This window comes from Pan troglodytes, chromosome 7 (genome assembly GCF_028858775.2).
Source record: "Pan troglodytes isolate AG18354 chromosome 7, NHGRI_mPanTro3-v2.0_pri, whole genome shotgun sequence".
Classification (NCBI taxonomy): Eukaryota; Metazoa; Chordata; class Mammalia; order Primates; family Hominidae; genus Pan; species Pan troglodytes.
The window spans coordinates 105,048,313-105,069,711 of NC_072405.2; the positions used below are offsets into that span (position 1 = coordinate 105,048,313).

Here is a 21,399-nt window from a genome sequence, read left to right on the forward strand (position 1 = left end):
GACAGTTTTGGTTCTGTCACCTCTTAAGTACCTGAGAAATTGTTAAGCAAATTGGTGTTCATTATTATTTCAGGTGTGCTATGATTTGGGCGCAGCATACTTCCAGCAAGGCTCCACAAATTCAGCTGTCTATGAAAATGCCAGGGAAAAATTTTTTAGAACCAAAGAACTAATTGCAGAGGTAAATCCAGTCATAATAGGAACTTAATGTTCAGTTCTTTAAAACATCTATACATTTTTTTGGCTTTGATTTTTCTGATGATAAAAACGTGTTCATTATTATAAATGTGTGATGTTCAAGAAAGTACTAAAACTGGTTTTTAAAAATCTGTAGTATTATAACCTGGAAATATAACCCCTTTTATAAATCTAGTAAATTTTCTTCCAGTTTTTTTCTCTATGTTTTTGTACAGTTAAGCTCATATTGTAAATACTCTGTATCTTGCTTAAATCTTTGACTAGGCATTATAAATGTATCATATTATGTGGAAGTACTCTGATTTACTTCATTTCCCTTATGTTTGGGCATTTAGGTTTATTATACAGCTGCAATATTTGTATCTGCAAGCCTAAATTTTTCTTCAGATTTCAGATATGTTTAAGTTCCTACAATTATTGCCATGTCAATGGTTATGTATTTTTCTAAGGCTATAATTTATCAAACCACATTACTTTCCAGGTACATTTCTCACAGAGCACTTCAGTTAGCAGTGAGTGTTTAACAAATTTTTATTTTTATTTTTTGCTAACTTGATGGGTGAAATATAGTATCTTTTATAAACTTGGCTTTCATTAATTCCTAATATGGGTAAACATTTTTACTGTGTTTATCATTTGCATTTTTCTTTTTATGATTCAGATGACTGAATTGTAAAGTATATCTATAACTAGGTTTTTATATGGCTGGTGCCTGGAAAAATTCCCACTTCAATCTGCTGTCCTTAGTAGAGATATTGATTAAATGCCCTAGAGGTTTAAATGCTCTGACTATTCTAGATAGACCCATTAGAAATACTCATTTTACTTTGCTAGGAAATTAATCTGCTTTCTAATTTTATGGTATTTCAGGTATAGTAATTTAAAACAAATATTTTTTCAAACTTTTTTTTTTTAATCCTGTTTGGGTAGAAGCATTTCTGTTCTTTCCAATTGAGTGATGATTATGCTCTTTGCTCTCTCCTTTAAATCTCTGCTGGTATGTGTCTTTTAAAACCTTTAAGCTTGTTTTTAATTTTAACACTGTTTGCTCTTTGTTAATGTCTTGTCATACATACTTGGTATGATAATGATGTCCACCTTTTGTATGTTGGCCTGAAAACTCTAAGCTTCAGCAAACTTTCTTTGTAAAGGGCCAGTTAGCAAATATCTTAGGCTTTCTGGGCCACATTCAGTCTCTATTGCATATTCTTACCATTTTTTTGGTCCCCCTTGGATAGTTTACGGCCCACAAAAATTGTTCTTAGCTCAAGGGACGAACAAAAACAGACCATAGGCTGGATCTGGCCTATGAGCAATAGTTTTTTGACCCCTGTTCTAAACCTTTAACCTTTTTGTTTTTTGATTCTTCCAGTTTTAAATTTTTCTTTTCTTTTTTTTTTTTCCTGAGACGGAGTCTCGCTTTGTCACCCAGGCTGGAGTGCAGTGGTGCCTTCTCAGCTCACTGCAGCCTCCACCTCTCCTCCCGGGCTCAAGCCATTCTCCTACCTCAGCCTCCCGAGTAGCTGGGACTACAGGTGCCCGCCACCACGCCTGGCTACTTTTTGTATTTTTAGTAGAGACAGGGTTTCATCATCTTGGCCAGGCTAGTCTCGAACTCCCGACCTTGTGATCCGCCAGTCTCGGCCTCCCAAAGTGCTGGGATTACAGGCGTGAACCACTGTGCCCAGCCCGGCTTGAATTTTTCGTTAGCATTTCCTTGTACTGTTAAAACATGCTAAGGGGGTGCTAGACTATTGTTTATATTACATGAATGGATAATGGTGTATACCTCTTACTTTACAGATAGGTTCATTATCTCTTCATTGTACCATAGATGAGAAGCGGTTAGCTGGCTATTGTCAAGCATGTGATGTTCTTGTACCTTCTTCTGATAGTACATCTCAACAGTTGACTCCATATAGTCAAGTCCATATTTGTTTGAGATCTGGCAACTATCAGGTAAGGTGTATGAGGGGGATGCAGTGAAGTTTTGGAAGCCAGACAAAACTAAGTTCAAATCCTCGCACCATCCATTTACCCGTTACGCGTTTTGGGGCAAGTCATTTACACTGTCATACTGGCCTGTAACATAATGGTAATAATTATCCCATTTCCTAAGATTCTTATGAGAATCTAGTGAGAAGTTATAGTGCACAAATTCTAAGGCAAAGCATTATACAGATGTTACTTCATCATTGCTGTTATCTTAAAGGTATAGAGTTGGTCTATCTTAAATAAATTTTGTAAGAAATGCTTGTAAGCAGAACTTTTAACATTTAAAAATTGCAGGTAGACAGCTTTTAGTTGTGTGTGTGTGCATTTGTTTAGCAGCTGGGATTGTTGGCTGCTAAGATATTAATAGCTTTTAGTTTTACAAAACATTAAGTCTTGTGTCTTTTGGATGTGTGGCTTGTAGCCCAGCTTTATTAGCCCTTCCAAATAGTAAGACTGAAGGAGAAAGGGAGCACAGTGAACACGGCAGTTGTTCTGGTGGGTTTGGATGGTCTGTTAGAAACAGAGCCCACCTGCTCTTGAGCCTACTCACCATCTTGATTTGGTTCATGAAAACGCCTTAATGAGTCTCTTGAGACTTTTATTGTGCGTGCCCCACCCTCCCCACCAACACACACACACCTCTGGGTGTTTATCTTCAGTTTTGTTATGAAAATAACTGGAAATTAGAATTGTGCTTTTAAAGTCTTTATTGGAAAGCCTCCATTCTAGAGAATGAACAGTGCATTCATTCATGTTTAACTCAAAATAGGAATCATGAAATGATAAAGCCATAACTTAGTTTTGTGTCTCCAATTGGGTATTATTCCAGCTTTATAGTTCTCTTACCTAGGGGTTTTTTTGTTTTTCACAGAAAATAGGTGAAGAGAGGAAACAAGATGGCACTTCTTTCCCCTATCTTTGGCCCTTTTTAAAAGTATTGCTTTGTCCTAGGAAAGAAAATTAAACTTTCTTGAAGTTTAATTACCGACACAGGTGAATTTAATAAAGACTAGAGCTCTCTCAGTTATAGCTCCCTAGTAAAGGTTTATGAAGGGTGAGATCAATTATCATAAAATACAGATTCTTTAACAAGTTGGCTGGGCACCGTGGCTCACACCTGTAATCCCAGCACTTGGGAGGCCAAGGTGGGAGGATCGCTTGAGCCCAGGAGTTCAAGGTTGCAGTGAGCTATGATAGCACTGCTGCACTCCAGCTTGGGTGACAGAGCAAGACCCTGCCTCAAAAACAAAAAAACCCAAAAAACAAAAAAACCTCTCTGGAGTGGTAAGACCTGTGCCAACAAGACCTTAGGAATATCACCCAGAGACAAGTACATGTTACTGTGACTGTAATAAAGTTCCACGAAAATCAGAAAATAGTGTAATGGGTAGCTAAGACGGGGAAAATAGGAATTTTGTTGCATCTTTGAGATTCATTACTTATACATGCAGGACTATCTTAGAAATTGTATTTCTTCGAATGGCATTGTGTTTTTATGAACTATGTGGGTTTTGTTTAGTGCTGATGAAGTAGGAGTTGAGCAGCTGTAACAGGTGTGTCTTCTCACACTTGAGAAGCTGCTGTGTTGCTCCTGTGGAGCCCTGCCTTGCTCATGTTTTGTTATGGAGGTGAAGCTAGTGGTTGCTCCATATTTTTGAAACCACTTATGTCAGTACTTTTCTGGTAGTGGCTGATTAGTTTAATTTTCAGATATCTCCTTTCCCCCTCCTCTCACTAACACCCTTTCTTTCTTTCCTGCTCTTCCATTCTTGAGAAGTAGCTAAGAAAAAGTCTGTATGTAATAATCTGGGTATTTTTTGTAGTTCACAGATAATATATTTTAAATCATTTAAATTTATTATAATCACTTGTTAACATGTTTTTTCAGCTGAATTTTTTAATTAGTTTTTTTTTTTTTTTTTTGAGACGGAGTCTCACTCTGTTGCCCAGGCTGGAGTGCAGTGGCACGATCTTGGTTCACTGCAACCTCTGCTGCCCGGGTCCAAGCGATTCTTCTGCCTCAGCCTCCCGAGTAGCTGGGATTACAGGCGCCTGCCAATGTGCCTGGCTAATTTTTGTAGTTTTTAGTAGAGACGGGATTTCACTGTCTTGGCCAGACTGGTCTTGAATTCCTGACCTCGTGATCCACCTACCTTGGCCTTCCAAAGTGCTGGGATTATAGGCATGAGCCACCGTGTCTGGCCATTTAATTAGTATTTTTTTAGTTTGTTTTATGAGCTTGTGTTTAGAGAGAATAATAATTTTTTTTTTTTTTTTGAGATGGAGTATTGCTCTGTCGCCCAGGCTGGAGTGCAGTGGCACCATCTCAGCTCAAAGCAACCTCCGCCTCCTGAGTTCAAGCAGTTCTCCTTCCTCAGCCTCTCCAGTAGCTGGGATTACATGCAAGTGCCATGATACCCGGCTAATTTTTGTATTTTTAGTAGAGACGGGATTTCACCATGTTGGCCAGGCTGGTCTTAAATTCCTTACCTCATGATCCACCTGCCTTGGCCTCCCAAAGTGCTGAGATTACAAGCGTGAGCCACCATGCCTGGCCTAAAATTTTTTTCTAATAACATAGCTGGATTGCCTCTCATTGACTGATTCCTTTCTTACCTCTCATTTTTGGTCTGTGATCTTCAATTTTAAAAAAGGGGTAGCAGGGCTGTTTTTGCCCTTAATCAAATTTTAGAATTTTAGGAAGAAAAGGTTTTCATAGTAAGATATTTTTGTGATTGTTTTTCAACTTGTATTTTCCATTATAGAAAGACTTGTTTAAAGTAAAAAAACTTTACCATGATTTTTGAAATGGGTGCAACTTTATGTGTGTGTTCTAGGAGGTAATACAGATTTTCATTGAAGACAACTTAACCTTGAGTTTACCTGTGCAGTTCCGACAGTCAGTCCTAAGAGAACTCTTTAAGAAAGCTCAACAGGGGTAAGTAAGTTGAAAAATTACTTTTTGATTTTTGAATAAAACAGCAAGTACATTCTGGTTTATCAAAACCACATTTTCAAATTTCCTATGGCTCTGTGACATTATTTTCATGTTGTTAATATAAGGGAAATTAACATAGGGTGGAGGAACACTCTGGTGTTCCTCCGTCTAGTCTGTTTTAAAAGTGCTTGCAGGGCTGGGCGAGGTGTCTCATGCCTATAATCCCAGCACTTTGAGAGGCCGAGGTGGGTGGATCACTTGAGGTCAGGAGTTTGAGACTAGTCTGGCCAACATGGTGAAACCCCGTCTCTACCAAAAAATAGAAAAATTAGCTGGGCATGGTGGTGCACACCTGTAGTCCCAGCCACTCAGGAGGCTGAGGCACGAGAATCGCTTGAACCCAGGAGGTGGAGGTTGCAGTGAGCCGAGATTGCACCACTGTACTCCAGCCTGGGTGACAAAGCAAGACTCCGTCTCAAAAGAAAAAAAAAAAAAAAAACTGCTTGGGAGAAAAATTATACATAGCAAAATTCCATTCTGTTGTCTAATATGTAACTACATTGTCCCTTGATAAATTCAAAACCTATTCTGCTTTCTTTCTCCCCATGATTTGGTATATATTTATTGGTATGCTTGAATATTCTAAAATCTTACCTCTTAAGAATAAATGGCTCATTCTTGTGAATATAGTTGTATAATATACACCTTTCTTTTGTAGTAAAAATAACATTAGTTGATCTACTTTTGTATTCTACAGAAATGAAGCTCTAGATGAAATCTGTTTTAAAGTTTGTGCCTGTAATACAGTCCGTGATATACTGGAAGGCAGAACAATTAGTGTTCAATTTAACCAGCTATTTCTTAGACCAAATAAAGAGAAAATAGACTTTCTTCTTGAGGTATGACATGTTTTTCTTTCCTGTTTTGATTTGTAATTTGCTTTAAGCTTACCAGTGACCTCTTAATTGCCAAATCCAGTTCCTTTCTGTCTGCCTTGCCTTTCTGTGCCTGACAATTGGCACTTTTGACAGACTATGCCCTTCCGCCTGGTCTTCTGCTGTAGCTCTTTTTCTAGTTCTCTCCCCCATGTTTCTTCAGCATCTTTATTGGATTCTCCTTAGTCCTTCATTGACTTCTCTATTGCTCTTCCTTTAGTATTTCTGTTCATAGAACTTTTGTCCTTGGCTCACTCATCATTTTTTATTTACTTCCAAAGCTTCACTCATCTGTTTCATCACCTGTTTACTAAGAACTCCCAAATCAAGCCTCTTGTCTGTCATGTGTGCTGTGGAATCTGTGTTTCTACTGGATCACTCTACTTCTTTCTTAACAGTCTTAATGTTAGAGACATTGAGAGAAGTACATAAAGCACAGATAATACCACTTACTTCCAAAAATACAACGTTGCCAGCACTCTAGAAGCCTTTGTTGTGGTCTTTACAACCTCGTCTACCTTCCCTTGAGGTAGCTACTGCCCCGGCTTTTGTGATCATAATTTTCTTGCTTTCTTTTATATTCGTATCACCTCTGTATGTATCCTTAAAGAACATTCTTTAATTTGCCTATTTTGAACTTCATATAAATGGAATCATACAATGTGTATTCATCATCTTCTTTCACTAAAGAGATTTATTTGTGAGATTTATTCAAGTTGTATATAAATAACAATTTTTTTCATTGCTTTAAGGTGTTAGAGCCTGGGTGCAGTGGCTCACACCTGTAATGTCAGCACTTTGGGAGGCCAAGGCGAGTGGATCACAAGGTCAGGAGTTCAAGACCAGCCTGGTAAACAGTGAAACTCCGTCTCTACTAAAAATACAAAAAATTAGCCGAGCGTGCTGGCAAGCGCCTGTAATCCCAGCTACTTGGGAGGCTGAGGCAGGAGAATCGCTTGAAACTAGGAGGCAGAGGTTTCAATGAGTGGAGATTACGCCACTGCACTCCAGCCTGGGCAACAGTGAGAGACTCCATCTCAAAAAAAAAAAAGTTAGAATATTATATGGACCACGCCACAATTTCTTCAGTCTTATGATGGGGGACATTTGTGTTTTTTATAGTTTTTGGCTGTATACACATATGATGGAGGGACATTTGTGTTGTTTATAGTTTTTGCCACTTGGAACATACTTGTACATATATCTAGGTGTGCATACGTACCAGTTTATGTTACATACCTAGGGAATAATATATCTGCAACATTAATTTTTAAAAACCAAGTGGCTTATAACCACCAGCATGCCTGAGTGTTCTCATCAGTCAATATCCTTGTTAACATTTGATATTGTCAGATCGCCTGTGAGGCGGTTGCATAACAGTACCTCATTGAGGTTTTCATTTCTACAACTCTTCATTTAATTTTTACTCATGGATTTTGTTTTTTGAGGTACCTTTTCCAAGTGTTATGCCTCTTTTTTTTTTTTTTGAGATAGAGTTCTGCTTTTTTATTTTTATTTTTTTATTTTTTGAGATGGGGCCCCCTCTGTTGCCTGGCCAGGCTTTAGTGCAGTGGCGTGATCTCGGCTCACTGCAACCTCCGCCTCCCAGGTTCAAGCGATTCTCCTGCCTCAGCCTCCTGAGTAGCTAGGACTACGGGCATGCGCTACCACACCTGGCTAATTTTTGTATTTTTAGTAGAGACAGGGTTTTGCCATGTTGGCCTGGCTGGGCTCAAACTCCTGACCTCAGGTTATCTGCCTGCCTTGGCCTTCCGAAGTGATAGGATTACAGGTGTGAGCCACCGTGCCTGGCCAGAGTTCTGCTCTTGTTGCCCAGGCTGGAGTGCAGTGGTACAATTTCAGCTCACTGCAACCTCCACCTCCCAGTTTCAAGTGATTCTCCGGCCTCAGCCTCCGGAGTAGCTGGGATTACAGGTGCCCACCACCACGCCCTGCTAATTTTTGTATTTTTAGTAGCGACGGGGTTTTGCCATTTTGGCCAGGCTGGTCTTGAACTCCTGACCTCAAGTGATCCACCCACTTTAGCCTCCCAAAGTCCTGGGATTACAGGCATGAGCCGTGCCCGGCCATGTTATGTCTCATTTTTCTATTATACTGTCTGTTCTTTGGAAGGAGCTTTCTTTTTTGTAGGAGATCTGTATATATTCTCTTTTTTACCAATTTTAAATATTGCAGATATCTTCACTGAGTTTGACTTTTAGTTTTTCTTTTTTTTTTTTTTTGTTTGAGACGGATCTCACTCTGTCACCCAGTTGGAGTGCAGTGCTGTGATCTCAGTTCACTGTAACCTCCACCTCCTGGGTTCAAGCCATCCTCCCACCTCAGCCTCCTGAGTAGCTGGGACTACAGGCATGTGCCACCACGCCTGGCTAATTTTTTTTATTTTTGGTAAAGATGGGGTTTTGTCACGTTGTCCAGGCTGGGCTCGAACTGTTGAGCTCAGGTGATCCACTCACCTTGGCTTCCCAAAGTGCTGTGATTACAGGCATGAGCCACCACGCCCAGCTTAGTTTTCTTTATATTGTTCCAAAGCTCCTAAATTTAATATCAAATTTACCAATTTTTTTCCGTTGTAGTGATTTCTGTGTGTTAAGAAAGCTTTTTCCTATTGTGTCATGAAGATATCTTCTATTATATCTTCTAAAAGCTTTATAGCATAGCCTTCCTTTCACGTTTAGGTCTTTGATCAACCTACAGTTGATTTTTGTGTGAAGTAGGAAGTGTGCCAACACCATTTACTGAAAGGTTAATTTTTTTCCCACCAATCTCTAGGGCCACCTCTATTGTATGCCGGGTGTTTATACATGTATGGGCCTGTTTCTGAGCCATTTTATACCACTTTTCTATTTGTCTGTCCATACCTCATTATGTCCATGTCCTGATACCATCGAGAGCAAGTTCTACCTTGTTTTCAAGGTTGTATTGGTTATTCTTGTCCCTCATTCTGTTGCCCAGGCTGGAGTGCAGTGGCACAATCTTGGCTCACTGCAACCTCCGCCTCCCGCGTTCAAGTGACTCTTCTGTGTCAGCCTCCTGAGTAGCTGGGACTACAGGCACGCGCCACCATGCCTGGCTTATTTTTGTATTTTTAGTAGAGACGGGGTTTCACCATATTGGCCAGGCTGGTCTCAAACTCCTGACCTCATGATCTGCCCACCTCGGCCTCCCAAAGTGCTGGGATTACAGGTGTGAGCTACCACGCCCGGCAGTCCTTTGCATTTTTATGTGTCAACATTAGACTCAGATTGTCAAGTTCCACAAATCTGTTGGATTTTTGTTTGCAATTACATTAAATTTAGAAGCCAGTTTAGAAAGAAATTATGTCTCTTTTCTTTATTAGAAAAAATTTTATGGGCGGCCTCCTAAGCCAAAGTGTGCTTAGGGAGACCCCTAAGAATTTACATGTTTACATTATTGGGTGTCCTAATCCGTGAACGGGTATGATGGCTCTTGATTTCTTTAGGCAGTCTTTAGTGTCCTTTAGAACTTCCTAATTTTTCCATAGAAGTCTTAAATTTTTATATAGTTCTTAAAATGTAGACTTGAAAATAGTTTATGCATTGATACAGAGGTATAATTTAACTTTCTAATAATTTTGTATCCAACAACTTTGCTTAGCTTTTAAAAATTCTATTCATATTTTTTTCCATTTTTCTATGTATGCAGTCATCTGTGAAGAATGCATTTTGTTTATTCCTTTTCTAACCTTTTATTTTTGATTTATTTTTACTTTTTTTTTGAGATGGAGTTTCTTTCTTGTTGCCCAGGCTGCAGTGCAATGGCGTGATCTCTGCTTGGCGCAACCTCTGCATCCCAGGTTCAAGTAATTCTCCTGCCTCAGCCTCCTGAGTAGCTGGGACTACAGGCATGTGCCACCACGCCTGGCTAATTTTGTATTTTTAGTAGAGATGGGGTTTCTCCATGTTGGTCAGGCAGGTCTCAAACTCCTGACCCCAGGCGATCCACCCGCCTCAGCCTCCCAGATTACTGGGATTACAGGTGTGAGCCACCACACCCGGCCTCTTTTTACTTATTCTTAATGTGCTGGCTATTACCTCCAGTACAGTGTTCAGTAGAAGTAGGAATAGAGAACTGCCTCGTCTTACTCCCAGTCTCAGAAAGCAAGCTTGCACTATTTCACCATTTAGAATGATGTTTATTGTAGGTTTTTCTTGTTGCTATTCCTTATCTGATTAAGGAAGTTCCCTTCTCTCCTTAGTTCACTGAAGGTCCTGTTTTTAAAATAACGAATTATTTCTAGATTGTATTAAATGCTTTTTCTGTGTCTGTTGAAATGGTCACATAATTTCTCTCCTTACCTGTTCATGTGATAAAGTATAATTGATTTTCAAGTGTTAAACCACCATTGCATGTCTGGAATAGACCCAACTAGGTCATGATCGTTTTTTAATAGAAATTGCTGAACTTGGTTTGCCAATATATGAAGATTTTTTTTCTACATTCATGTATGAGATTGATGCACATATTTTTATTTTTTTATTTTTTGAGACGAAGTCTTACTGTGTCGGCCAAACTGGAGTGCAGTGGCACAATCTTGACTCACTACAACTTCCCTCTCCAGCTTCAAGTGATTCTCCTGCCTCAGCCTCCACAGTAGCTGAGATTACAGGCACCCGCCACCATGCCCAGCTAATTTTTTTGTAGTTTTATTAGAGACAGGGTTTTACCATGTTGGCTGGGCTGGTTTCAAACTCCTGACCTCAAGTGATCCTCCCACCTCTGCCTCCCAAAGTGCCTGGATTACAGGTGTGAGCCATGACACCCGGCCGACGCACACATTTTTTTCTTTCTTGTCCTTCCTTTGATTTTGGTGTCAAGGTCATGCTTGCCTTATAAATAAGTTGAGGCATCTGTCTTTTTTATTGTCTGGAAAAGTTTGTGTAAAAATGAAGTCATTGCTTCTTTCAGTGTTGGGTAGAATTTACCAGTAAAGTCTGGGCCTGGGTATTTTTTTTGAGGGAAGGTTTTTGATCAGTGATCACAGAACTATATTCTCATTTTTCTAGAGTTAGTTTTAAGAAGTTATTTTCTAAGGATTTGTCCATTTCATCTTAAGTTTATTAGTATTAAAATTTATTATTTTAATATTAAAGCATCTATAGAGATGCCCACTAGTTTGAGTTTTTCTTTTTTTAAATTGAAGTGCATGAAATTCACATAACATGATCTGTTAGATTTGCTTATCAGAAGTTACATGTTCCCTACATTGTTCCATGACACATGTACAAAGCTTCTCACTATGTGAATAAATAATCTGTTGTAAAAGGAGACTCAGATATTTATTACTCACCATAAGATATTTACATATGGCAGCAAAGAAACAAAGTTATTAGAATGTAAGTGTATAATACATACTCCAAGATGCTCAGATGTTATTTACTGATAGGTTGATTTGTTAATCAGAAAATGGTATTTGAACATAGTACTTTTAAAACACTGCTTTTTTTTTTTTTTGAGATGGAGTCTCTCTCTGTTGCCCAGGCTAGAGTGCAGTGGCCTGATCTCCACTCACTCTAACCTCTGCCTCCTGGGTTGAAGTGATTCTCCTGCCTCAGCCTCCCCAAGTAGCTGGGACTACAGGCCCGCGCCACCATGCCCACGTAATTTTTTTTGTATTTTTAGTAGAGACGAGGTTTCACCATGTTGGCCAGGCTGATCTGGAACTCTTGACCTCAGGTGATCCACCTGTCTCAGCCTCCCAAAGTGCTGGGATTAGAGGCAGGAGCCACTGCACCAAGCCTGTTTTTTTAATAACAGTTTCATCAAGATATAATTCACATACCATACAGTTCACGCATTTAAAGTGTGTAAGTCAGTGCGTTTTAGTGTATTCCTAGAGTTGTGCAACTATCACTTCACTTCCTTTTTTCACTCCAAAAAGATAATCTCTTATTCATTACCTGTCACTCTTCATTTTCCCTCAATCTCGCACCACCTGAGGCAACTACTAATCTAATTTCTCTATAGATTTATCTGTTCTGGATATTTTATGTAAATGGAACTAAGAAATAGATGATCTTTTGTAACTGGCTTCTTAGCACGTTTTCAATATTGTAGCATGTATCAGTACTTCACTTTTTATGGCTGAATAATACTTAATTGAATGGATATATACTGTATTTTGTGTGTTTATTCATCAGTTGGTAGACTGCAGGTTACTTATACTTTTTGGCTACTATGATTAATACTACTATGAACATTCTATTTTGTGTGTGTGTCAACGTAAAAAATATTTAGCAATTTCTTGAGATTACGGACTTTTACACTAGTTATATTTTATTTTGGCTTCTTATAAATAATATATTAGGAGGAATCCTAATCTAATGAATAAATTCAACATAATGTGAAAATATTATTTGTAGATAACTAATATGACCATAACTAGTTTCTATTCTTTGTTTGCATTGTTTACTTTTTAAACCTTGGTTACCTTTTTAACTATTCATGAATAGCTCATGAATATAGAACCATTAGTTCTATATTCATGATAAATCACTTACTCTTTTCAATTATTTTCTTTTTGGTTTTAAAATTTTTTTATTTTTTTAACTCTTTTCTGACAGGAGCTACTGATTTCTGTGGCTTATCACTTAATATAATTTGGCAACATAGTTGATAAATTCTGTGAGAACTGTATAGCATGGTAACTAGGTTATTCTTTGCTACATGTATACACCTGCACTTATTAAAATGGTCACATTCCATTCCCTCTTTGTGATAGATTGTTATTCCTTGGTCTGGTCTCTTCTGTTAAGTTACTTAACTAAATCTGTGATTGGTACATGGTTGAAAAAGGAAAATTCAGTTGTTTTTAAATCCAGCCTTTTCAAATTATAATTTACATTTTTATAAGTACCCATATTCAAATGAAAATTACTCAAATTCCTAGGTATGTTCAAGATCAGTAAATTTAGAAAAAGCTTCAGAGTCTTTGAAAGGAAACATGGCTGCTTTTCTAAAGTAAGTACCCTTCTTTTCTTTTTTCTTTCTTTTTTTTTTTTTAACTTTGAACTTAGTCCTGTGAACAAAATATCTGTATTATCTTTTGTTTTTGTCTTGGGTATCTTTTAACCAGGCAGTAACTGGTGTTTGAGAACCCATTAAGTTCAAATTTGTATAGCCACGTGAGACATTAGGATTATATAGTTACCTTTTTTTAATATTGTGGCATTGACATCACAATTTTAAATAAGGACCAAAGGGAAATTTTAAAATCTATTTTAAAATATCATTATACAGTTTATGTAATGGTGGCTTTTTAAATGGCTTATTAAAATTGGTTGATATGATTGTTTTTCTCAAACTAAATTATACACTTTTTTGTTTTACAATATTTCTTACTGATCTAGGAATGTGTGTCTGGGGTTGGAAGATCTGCAGTATGTTTTCATGATTTCTTCACATGAGCTTTTCATTACATTGTTGAAAGATGAAGAACGAAAGCTACTTGTTGATCAGATGAGGAAGAGATCCCCTAGAGTAAATCTGTGCATTAAACCTGTAACTTCATTTTATGATATCCCAGGTTAGCTCTCTAGTCGGCCAGCCAAAATGTTGGCATGTTTTGCCCCTCTATTCAAATTAACCTTGAAATATATTTGAGGATTCTCTCTTGTTTTAATTAACACTTGTGTTGGTAATTAATAGAAATTCACCTGTCTTCCGTATCAGATTTCTGTATAAGCAGTTATGCTCTGGAGCTCTGCCAAGCCAATGATTAGTGCAGATTCAGTCCTAGATACGTAAAAGATTTTAGCTGGGGAAGGCCGGGCGCGGTGGCTCACGCCTGTAATCCCAGCACTTTGGGAGGCCGAGACGGGCGGATCACGAGGTCAGCAGATAGAGACCATCCTGGCTAACACGGTGAAACCCCGCCTCTACTAAAAATATAAAAAATTAGCCAGGCATGGTGGCGGGCGCCTGTAGTCCCAGCTACTCTGGAGGCTGAGGTAGGAGAATGGCGTGAACCCGGGAGGCGGAGCTTGCAGTGAGCCAAGATTGCGCCACTGCACTCCAGCCTGGGTGACAGAGCGAGACTCTGACTCAAAAAAAAAAAAAAAAAAGATTTTCGCCGGAGAAATAGACCAAGGTAACACTGCTGCCAATATGTTCATGGAGGTAAAAACAGAAAGGGGGAGAGGAGTGGTGAGAAATGCTGGGACCAAAAAGAGGACAGATTTTCGTGCATGTCAGTCTATATCACTGTGCTAGTATCTGCTGACTGAACAGCTTTGGCAGTATTGCCATTTTTGCCTTGTTTGACTTTTTTTTCCATTTTTGCCCTTACAAATATAAGTAGAAAATACAATGCTGTTTTTAAATAAGAAACATAAACTTCAACATTTAATATAGATGAGAGAGAATTCGATTGGTTTAACAAAAGCAAACTTTTAGCTTCTTTGACCTTCACTAGATTTAAACTGGTTGAATGTCCAGTTGTAAAGGAAAAGGGTAAGGTTAACACAGAAATGTTGGAAATGCATTATTGAAGACCGTATCTGATATCTGAGCTGTAATTAGGGATTTTGGTAATCATTTTTGGTTCTCTGGGAAGAGCATGCCCCCTTCTCTCATAAAACACATGCTTTAATGTTTATTACTCAAAATTAACATTTTATATATGCTTCTGTTAACACATTATATTCAAAAGTAGTGTATAAGTTGTGTATAAGTCTGTAAGTTAATTATTTTCATATATTCCACATAGTTCTTTGCATGAAATAAATATTGATTTTTATCTTGTTTATATTTTCATTATCTTTACTTTTAAAATGCATTCATTTATTAAATGTAGATACAGTAAAATTTTGTTATGTTTTCTGTGTGAGGATAAAGTTAATGTGTAATTTATACAATGTTGAATGCATCAGTTCTCAAGATGATAGCAGCTTTTAATTTATAGATATAATACAAAATACATAATTTTAAGTAAATTGTCATTCTCGTGTATATCTTTGAATTAAATCATTGAAATATAAATCTTTTTTTAGCTTCAGCAAGTGTCAACATTGGTCAGTTAGAGCATCAACTTATATTGTCAGTGGATCCTTGGAGGATTAGACAAATTTTAATTGAATTACATGGTATGACTTCAGAGCGCCAGTTCTGGACAGTGTCTAATAAGGTAAACCCTATGTCAAGAACAGATAAGAAAATTGCCCTTGTTTTCTGAGGTAATTTAATAGAAAAGCTGTTCCCTGACCTTTTTGATAATAAGGACCTCTTACTTAACAGTTTTAAGACCTTCATATGAACATAATTGCATTTTTAACATCCATTGACAGAGAAAATAGGAAATGTCAGAAACAAAAAGATACCATTAAATGAGTAGCATCTAAAAATGAGTTTTTCCATTTGTTGACAAAATATACGCATTTTATTTCATTCATTTGTTTTTTGAGACAGAATCTCACTCTGTCGCTCAGGCTGGAGTGCAGTGGTGCAATCTTGGTTCACTGCAACCTCTGTCTCCCAGATTCAAGTGATTCTCCTGCCTCAGCCTCCCTGGTAGCTGGGATTACAGGTACCTGTCACCATGCCCGGCTAATTTATGTATTTTTAGTAGAGATGGGGTTTCACCATGTTGGCCAGGATGATCTCGAACTCCTGACCGCCAGTGATCTACCCGCCTCTGCCTCCCCAAGTGTTGGGATTACAGGTGTGAGCTACCACGTCTGGCTGCACTTTAAATATAGTTGTAAATATATGTAAATAGTATATTATTTATGCATTCTGTAGCATAATACTTCATTATGGAACATTTTTGGCTTTAAATGTTCCTTTAAAAACTCCCAGCTAATACATTTACCTGTTTCTGAGTTTATCTATTAGAAAGTTTTCCAGCATAGAAAGTGCAAATAAAAATAGCTTTTAAAACACCATTTCAGTGGAATGTAGCTTAGAGATACAAGGGAAGTAATCGACAGATACAGGAGAAATTAAAGCAATATGGTAATGCTCGTAACTAACTACATACTTACTCCTCCCCTGCCGAAGATGTAGTAAAAAGGCAGCCAGAAATGTATGGTTTGTTTGTTTTTTTTGAGACTGAGTTTCACTATTGTTGCCCAGGCTGGAGTGCAATGGTGCGATCTTGGCTCACTGCAACCTCCGCCTCCCGGGTTCAAGCGATTCTCCTTCCTCAGCCTCCCGAGTAGCTGGGATTACAGGCATGCCCCCACCATGCCTGATGAATTTTGTATTTTTAGTAGAGACGGGTTTCTCCATGTTGTTCTCCATGTTGGTCAGGCTGGTCTCGGACTCCTGACCTCCTGACCTCAGGTGATCTGCCTGCCTCAGCCTCCCAAAGTGCTGGGATTATAGGCATGAGCCACTGCGCCCGACCTATATTTTTAAAAATTGGGTTTAAACATACTAGTAGAGAGAAAAGAAAAAATTGCTCTAAAAATTAGTTGGGCTTTTTTTTAGCATTGATGCTATTTATTAGTGTGCATTTTTAAGATGAAGGCCAGGTGCAGTGGCTCATGCCTGTAATCCCAGCACTTTGGGGAGCTGAGATGGGTGGATCACTTGAGGCCAGGAGTTCAAGACCAACCTAGGCAACATAGCGAAACCCCGTCTCTACTAAAAATATAAAAATTAGCTGGGCATGGTGGCGCGTACCTGTATTTCCAGCTACTTGAGAGGCTGAGGCAGGAGAATCACTTGAACCTGGGAGGCAGAGATTGCAGTGAGCAGAGATCACGCCACTGCACTCCAGCCTGGGTGACGGAGCGAGACTCTATCTCAAAAATCAAGAACAAACCAAAAATTTTTAAGATGAACAAGTATAGCATGATAGTTATGATAGGGGATTCTGGGACTAACCGCGTGCTTAAGCTTGAATGCCAGCTTCATACTTAAATAGCCGTATAATCTTGAACAAGTTATTTAACTTCTTTGTGTTGCAGTTTTCTCATTTGCAAAATGACAATAGTAGCATAATAGTACTTACCTTGATATTGTTGTGAGGATTACCTGAATTAATATATATAAAACTCCTAGTCTTTGTGTGCCTTTTTTTCCTAATAGTAATCCCAGTCCATTATTTATTACTTGTTGATTGTAGTGAATGTGTTCATTTTCGTTAGTGTTATATTATGGCTGTCATTTTCCTTTCTCTTTAAGAGACGACCCGTGAGTTATTTTTTTTAAATGCGATTGAAGATTGTTGAAAGATTCTTATCTAGATTTGGCTTCCTCTATGTGTGCATATATATATGTATTTTTTGTTTCTTTTAGTGGGAAGTACCTTCTGTCTATAGTGGTGTTATCCTGGGAATTAAAGACAATTTAACAAGAGATTTGGTTTATATTCTTATGGCCAAAGGTTTGCACTGCAGTACTGTTAAGGTGAGTAAAAGTGTGTATCAAACACTTGTTAAGAATATGCTTTATGGTCAGGTGCCGTGGCTCATACCTGTAATCCCAGCACTTTGGGAGTCTGAGGTGGGCAGATCAACTGAGGTCAAGACCAGCCTGGCCAACATGGTGAAACCTTCTCTCTACTAAAAATACAAAAATTAGCCGGGTGACTATAATCTCAGCTACTTGGAGTCTGAGGCAGGAGAATCTCATGGGAGGTGGAGGTTGGAGTGAGCTGAAATTGCATCATTGCACTCCGGCCTGGGTGACAGAGTGATAGTCCATCTCGAAAAAAAAAAAAAAAAAAAAGAAAAGAATATGCTTTACTAATTTTAGCAGGAAGTCAGGAACCAGAACTTACCTTTTCCTAATCTTTTCCTAATCTTTAAAGTCACAGTCATAGGCCTAAAAGGATATTTAAAAAGGCATTTTGGTTTGTTCTTTTTGCTTTACCGTTATAATTATACTAAAATGGTCTTGATCAAATGAATACTGTTCTGTGCCTTTTTAAAAGTTGAGAGAACATGCAAAGATATTATTTGTATTCTTTAGGATTCAGCTAGTAAAGATTGTGTACCAAGATTAAAAAACAAACTTTCTAAAAATATACTTTTGTAGTGTATTTTACATGAGTTTGCAGTCTGGGATGTTGAGACATAAGTGGAATGTTAAATCACATAAGATAGTGCAGTTGCGTGACTGATCATACACTGAGTTCTTTAGGAAGGTTAAAGACAGCATTTGGAAGGCAGAAATGAACTAAAATTGAGGCTTAAATAAGTTAACTACATCCCCACACCAGCAGCATCTGTGACATTTGGGAACTTTTTGTTTGAGACAGGGTGTTGCTGTGTTGCCCAGACCGGGGTGCAGTGGCATGATCATGGCTCACTGCAGCCTCGACTTCCTGGGCTCAAGCAATTCTCCCACCTCAGCCCCCTAAGTAGCTGGAACCACAGGCATGTGCCACCATGCCCAGCTTATTTGAAAGATTTTTTTTTTTTTTTTTTTTTTTTGCAGAGACAGCATCTCCTTATATTGCCCAGGCTGATCTTAAACTCCTGGGCTCAAACAATCCTTCCACATCAGCCTCCCAAAGTGCTGGCATTACAGGCATGAGCCACTGCACGTGGCTGGAACTTGCTGGACATAAAAATTTTGGGGCCCTGTCCTAGACCTAATGGATCAGAAATTCTGGGATGGGGCCCAACATCTTTTTAAATAAGCCCTCAAAGTAATTCTGTTGCATGCTAAAGTTGGAGAACTGCTGCTCTAGACCATCATTGTCCAGTGGGTACATAGTGTAGGCCACATATGTAATCTGTAATTTCATAAAAAAGTTTAGTTGATTGAAATGATTTATTTAACTCAGTATGTCTAATTTCAATGTGTAATCGATACAAAAAGTTGGGATGTTTTGCATTCTTTTGAAAATGTATGTGCTAAGTCTTCAAAATCCAGTAAGTATTTTATACTTATAGAATCTCTCAACTTGGACTAGTCACATTTCACATGCTCAGTAGCCACATCTTATCTAGTGGCTGCCATATTAGACAATGCATCATGAGACAATTGTAAGCCATTGAAAAGTTTTAATAGGAGGAATGTAGTTAGCAGCTTTATCTCCTTCTACACCTAACATAACATTTACTGGGCACAGAGACTGTTCTGAAATTTCATATGCATTTATTGTTTCATTTATTCACAAAAAGTTTGTGGAAGGTATTATCTCAGTTTTAAAGGTGTTAAATTGTCCAAGGGCACACAGCTAGTAAGTGTCACAAGTATTACAAGGGATGGAGAGAAGAGAACATATTAGAGAAATATTTAGGAGGTAAAATCTGGAAGCAATTGGCAACTGACTTAATGTGGAAGGCAAGAGAGGGAGAAAGAATTGAGCATGATGCTCAGACTTCCGGTTCGAGAGTCAGAGAACAAGTGGCAATACCAGCAAGTGAATGTGCAGAAACACATTTTTGCAGGGCAGATTATGAGTTTATTTTTACAATTTTAATTTGAAGCTACAGTTGGAAACAGCCTAAAGCTTGGAGAATGGTCTGGACTGGAGTTACAGATTTGGGAATTACCAAAGATCACCCAGAGAGAATATAAAGAGCGTGAGACCCTAGGGAATGCAATACTAGGTCCAAGAAATAGTGGTGTGATGGGTGTGAGGACCACACAAATGTAGAATAGCTAGGGGAAAAGAAAATGTCAAGAAAAGGGCAATACATAGCACTGAGTTGAAGCCCCTAATTCCTGTAAGATAACAGTGTTCAGTAGATTGGACAATTAAAAGATCTTTGGCTTGTGAGAGTTACTTCTTTGTAATGATGGGGGTAGAAGCCAGATTATGGGAGTGAATGAAATATGTGGAGCAATAGAATATAGTCTTTGGAAACATAAGAGATGCATAGGAAAGGACTTGGATCATAGCTGATTTATTTCATTTTATTTGTTAGCCAATTTTATCGTCTAGTACGGTGGTGTGCAAAGATTTTGGAATGTGTAACCCTTGAATGGTGTAAGGTCTAATTCTGAATATGTTGGATGGAGGAGGGTGCTTGTTATAGAATTTACACCTGTGTAGTACAGAAGTCTTTGGTTATCTTATAACTTTTATAAAAGTTGCATAATAATATAAGTATTTTATATTGTTTATTGGATTTTTTAAAATTACAAAGGTATTAAATATTTTTTGGAATAAATCAACAATACAGAGAGGAAAATACTATCTAGCCTTACTGCCTGAGAAAAGCAACGTTAACCATTTGAACTAATCCTTCTCCTCTTTGCTCTGTCAACATAAAGGCACACATTTTTTGGCGCCAAAGGAAAGGTGACCCAGGCTATTCTTTTTCTTTTCATAGGACTTTTCCCATGCTAAACAGCTCTTTGCTGCTTGTTTGGAGTTGGTAACAGAGTTCTCACCGAAGCTTCGTCAGGTCATGCTGAATGAGATGTTGCTTTTGGATATTCATACACACGAAGCTGGGACAGGGCAGGCAGGAGAGAGACCGCCATCCGACCTTATAAGTAGAGTACGAGGCTATCTGGAAATGAGGCTTCCTGGTAAGACTGGTTCACAAAGACAAATTTCAGAAACTCAGTACACAGATAATTGTGGGGGAAAATTTAAAAGCAGATTTATTTGAGTTTGTAATCTTTTTTTTTTTTTTTTTTTTTGAGATGGAGTGTAGCTCTGTCACCCAGGCTGGAGTGTAATGGCGCGATCTCGGCCCACTGCAGTCTCTGCCTCCCGGGTTAAAGTGACTCTCCTGCCTCAGCCTCCTCAGTTGCTGGGATTACAGGAACCCACTGTCATGCCTGGCTAATTTTTGTATTTTTTTAGAGATGGGGTTTCACTATGTTGGCCAGGCTGGTTTTGAACTCCTGACCTCAGGTGATCCACCCTCCTCGCCCTCCCAAAGTGCTGGGATTAGAGGCATGAGCCACCATGCCCAGCCGAGTTTTTATCATCTTTGAAAAAAGTTATTTTACTCCTAAAACAGAATTTGGGTTTGGTGTTCACTGGAGAACATTGGGAAAAATGAAGGAAACTGTTCATTTCTGGGATTTCTGTAACAAGGTACCACAAACTGGGTGACTTAAAACAACATAAATATATTATCTCCCAGTTCTGGAGGCCGGATGTGTGAAGTCAGGATGTCTGCAGGGCTGTGCTGCCCCCAAAGGCTCCAAGAAAGACTCTTTCCTTGCGTCTTCCTAGCTTCTGGTGACCCAGCAATCTTTGGCTTGGGCTGCATTGCTCCAGTCTCTGCTGCTGTCTTCACATGGCCTTCCCCCTGTGTATGTCTGTGTTCTCTTCTTACAAGGACACCAGTCATTGGATCTAAGTTCTGCCCTAATCCAGCTGACTTCATCATAGCTAATTACATCTGCAAAGACTATTTCCAAATAAGGTCA

At 38.5% G+C, this 21,399-nt stretch overlaps 1 protein-coding gene across 6 annotated transcripts in view; it reads left to right on the forward strand.

The window, feature by feature from the left end:
- The window catches only part of INTS8 (integrator complex subunit 8), a 57,161-nt gene that overhangs the window by 13,275 nt on the left and 22,487 nt on the right, over positions 1 to 21,399 (forward strand). For 5 of the 6 annotated variants that reach the window (XM_016959696.4, XM_009455680.5, XM_016959695.4 and 2 more), the window contains 9 exons: positions 74 to 181; positions 2,002 to 2,157; positions 5,031 to 5,131; positions 5,889 to 6,030; positions 12,998 to 13,068; positions 13,458 to 13,633; positions 15,099 to 15,232; positions 17,350 to 17,460; positions 20,343 to 20,544. In XM_016959696.4, coding sequence (XP_016815185.1) covers positions 74 to 181; positions 2,002 to 2,157; positions 5,031 to 5,131; positions 5,889 to 6,030; positions 12,998 to 13,068; positions 13,458 to 13,633; positions 15,099 to 15,232; positions 17,350 to 17,460; positions 20,343 to 20,544 — 1,201 coding nt within the window. The remainder of the gene's footprint in view (positions 1 to 73; positions 182 to 2,001; positions 2,158 to 5,030; positions 5,132 to 5,888; positions 6,031 to 12,997; positions 13,069 to 13,457; positions 13,634 to 15,098; positions 15,233 to 17,349; positions 17,461 to 20,342; positions 20,545 to 21,399) is intronic. The other variant, XM_063816421.1, reaches the window with a different exon arrangement.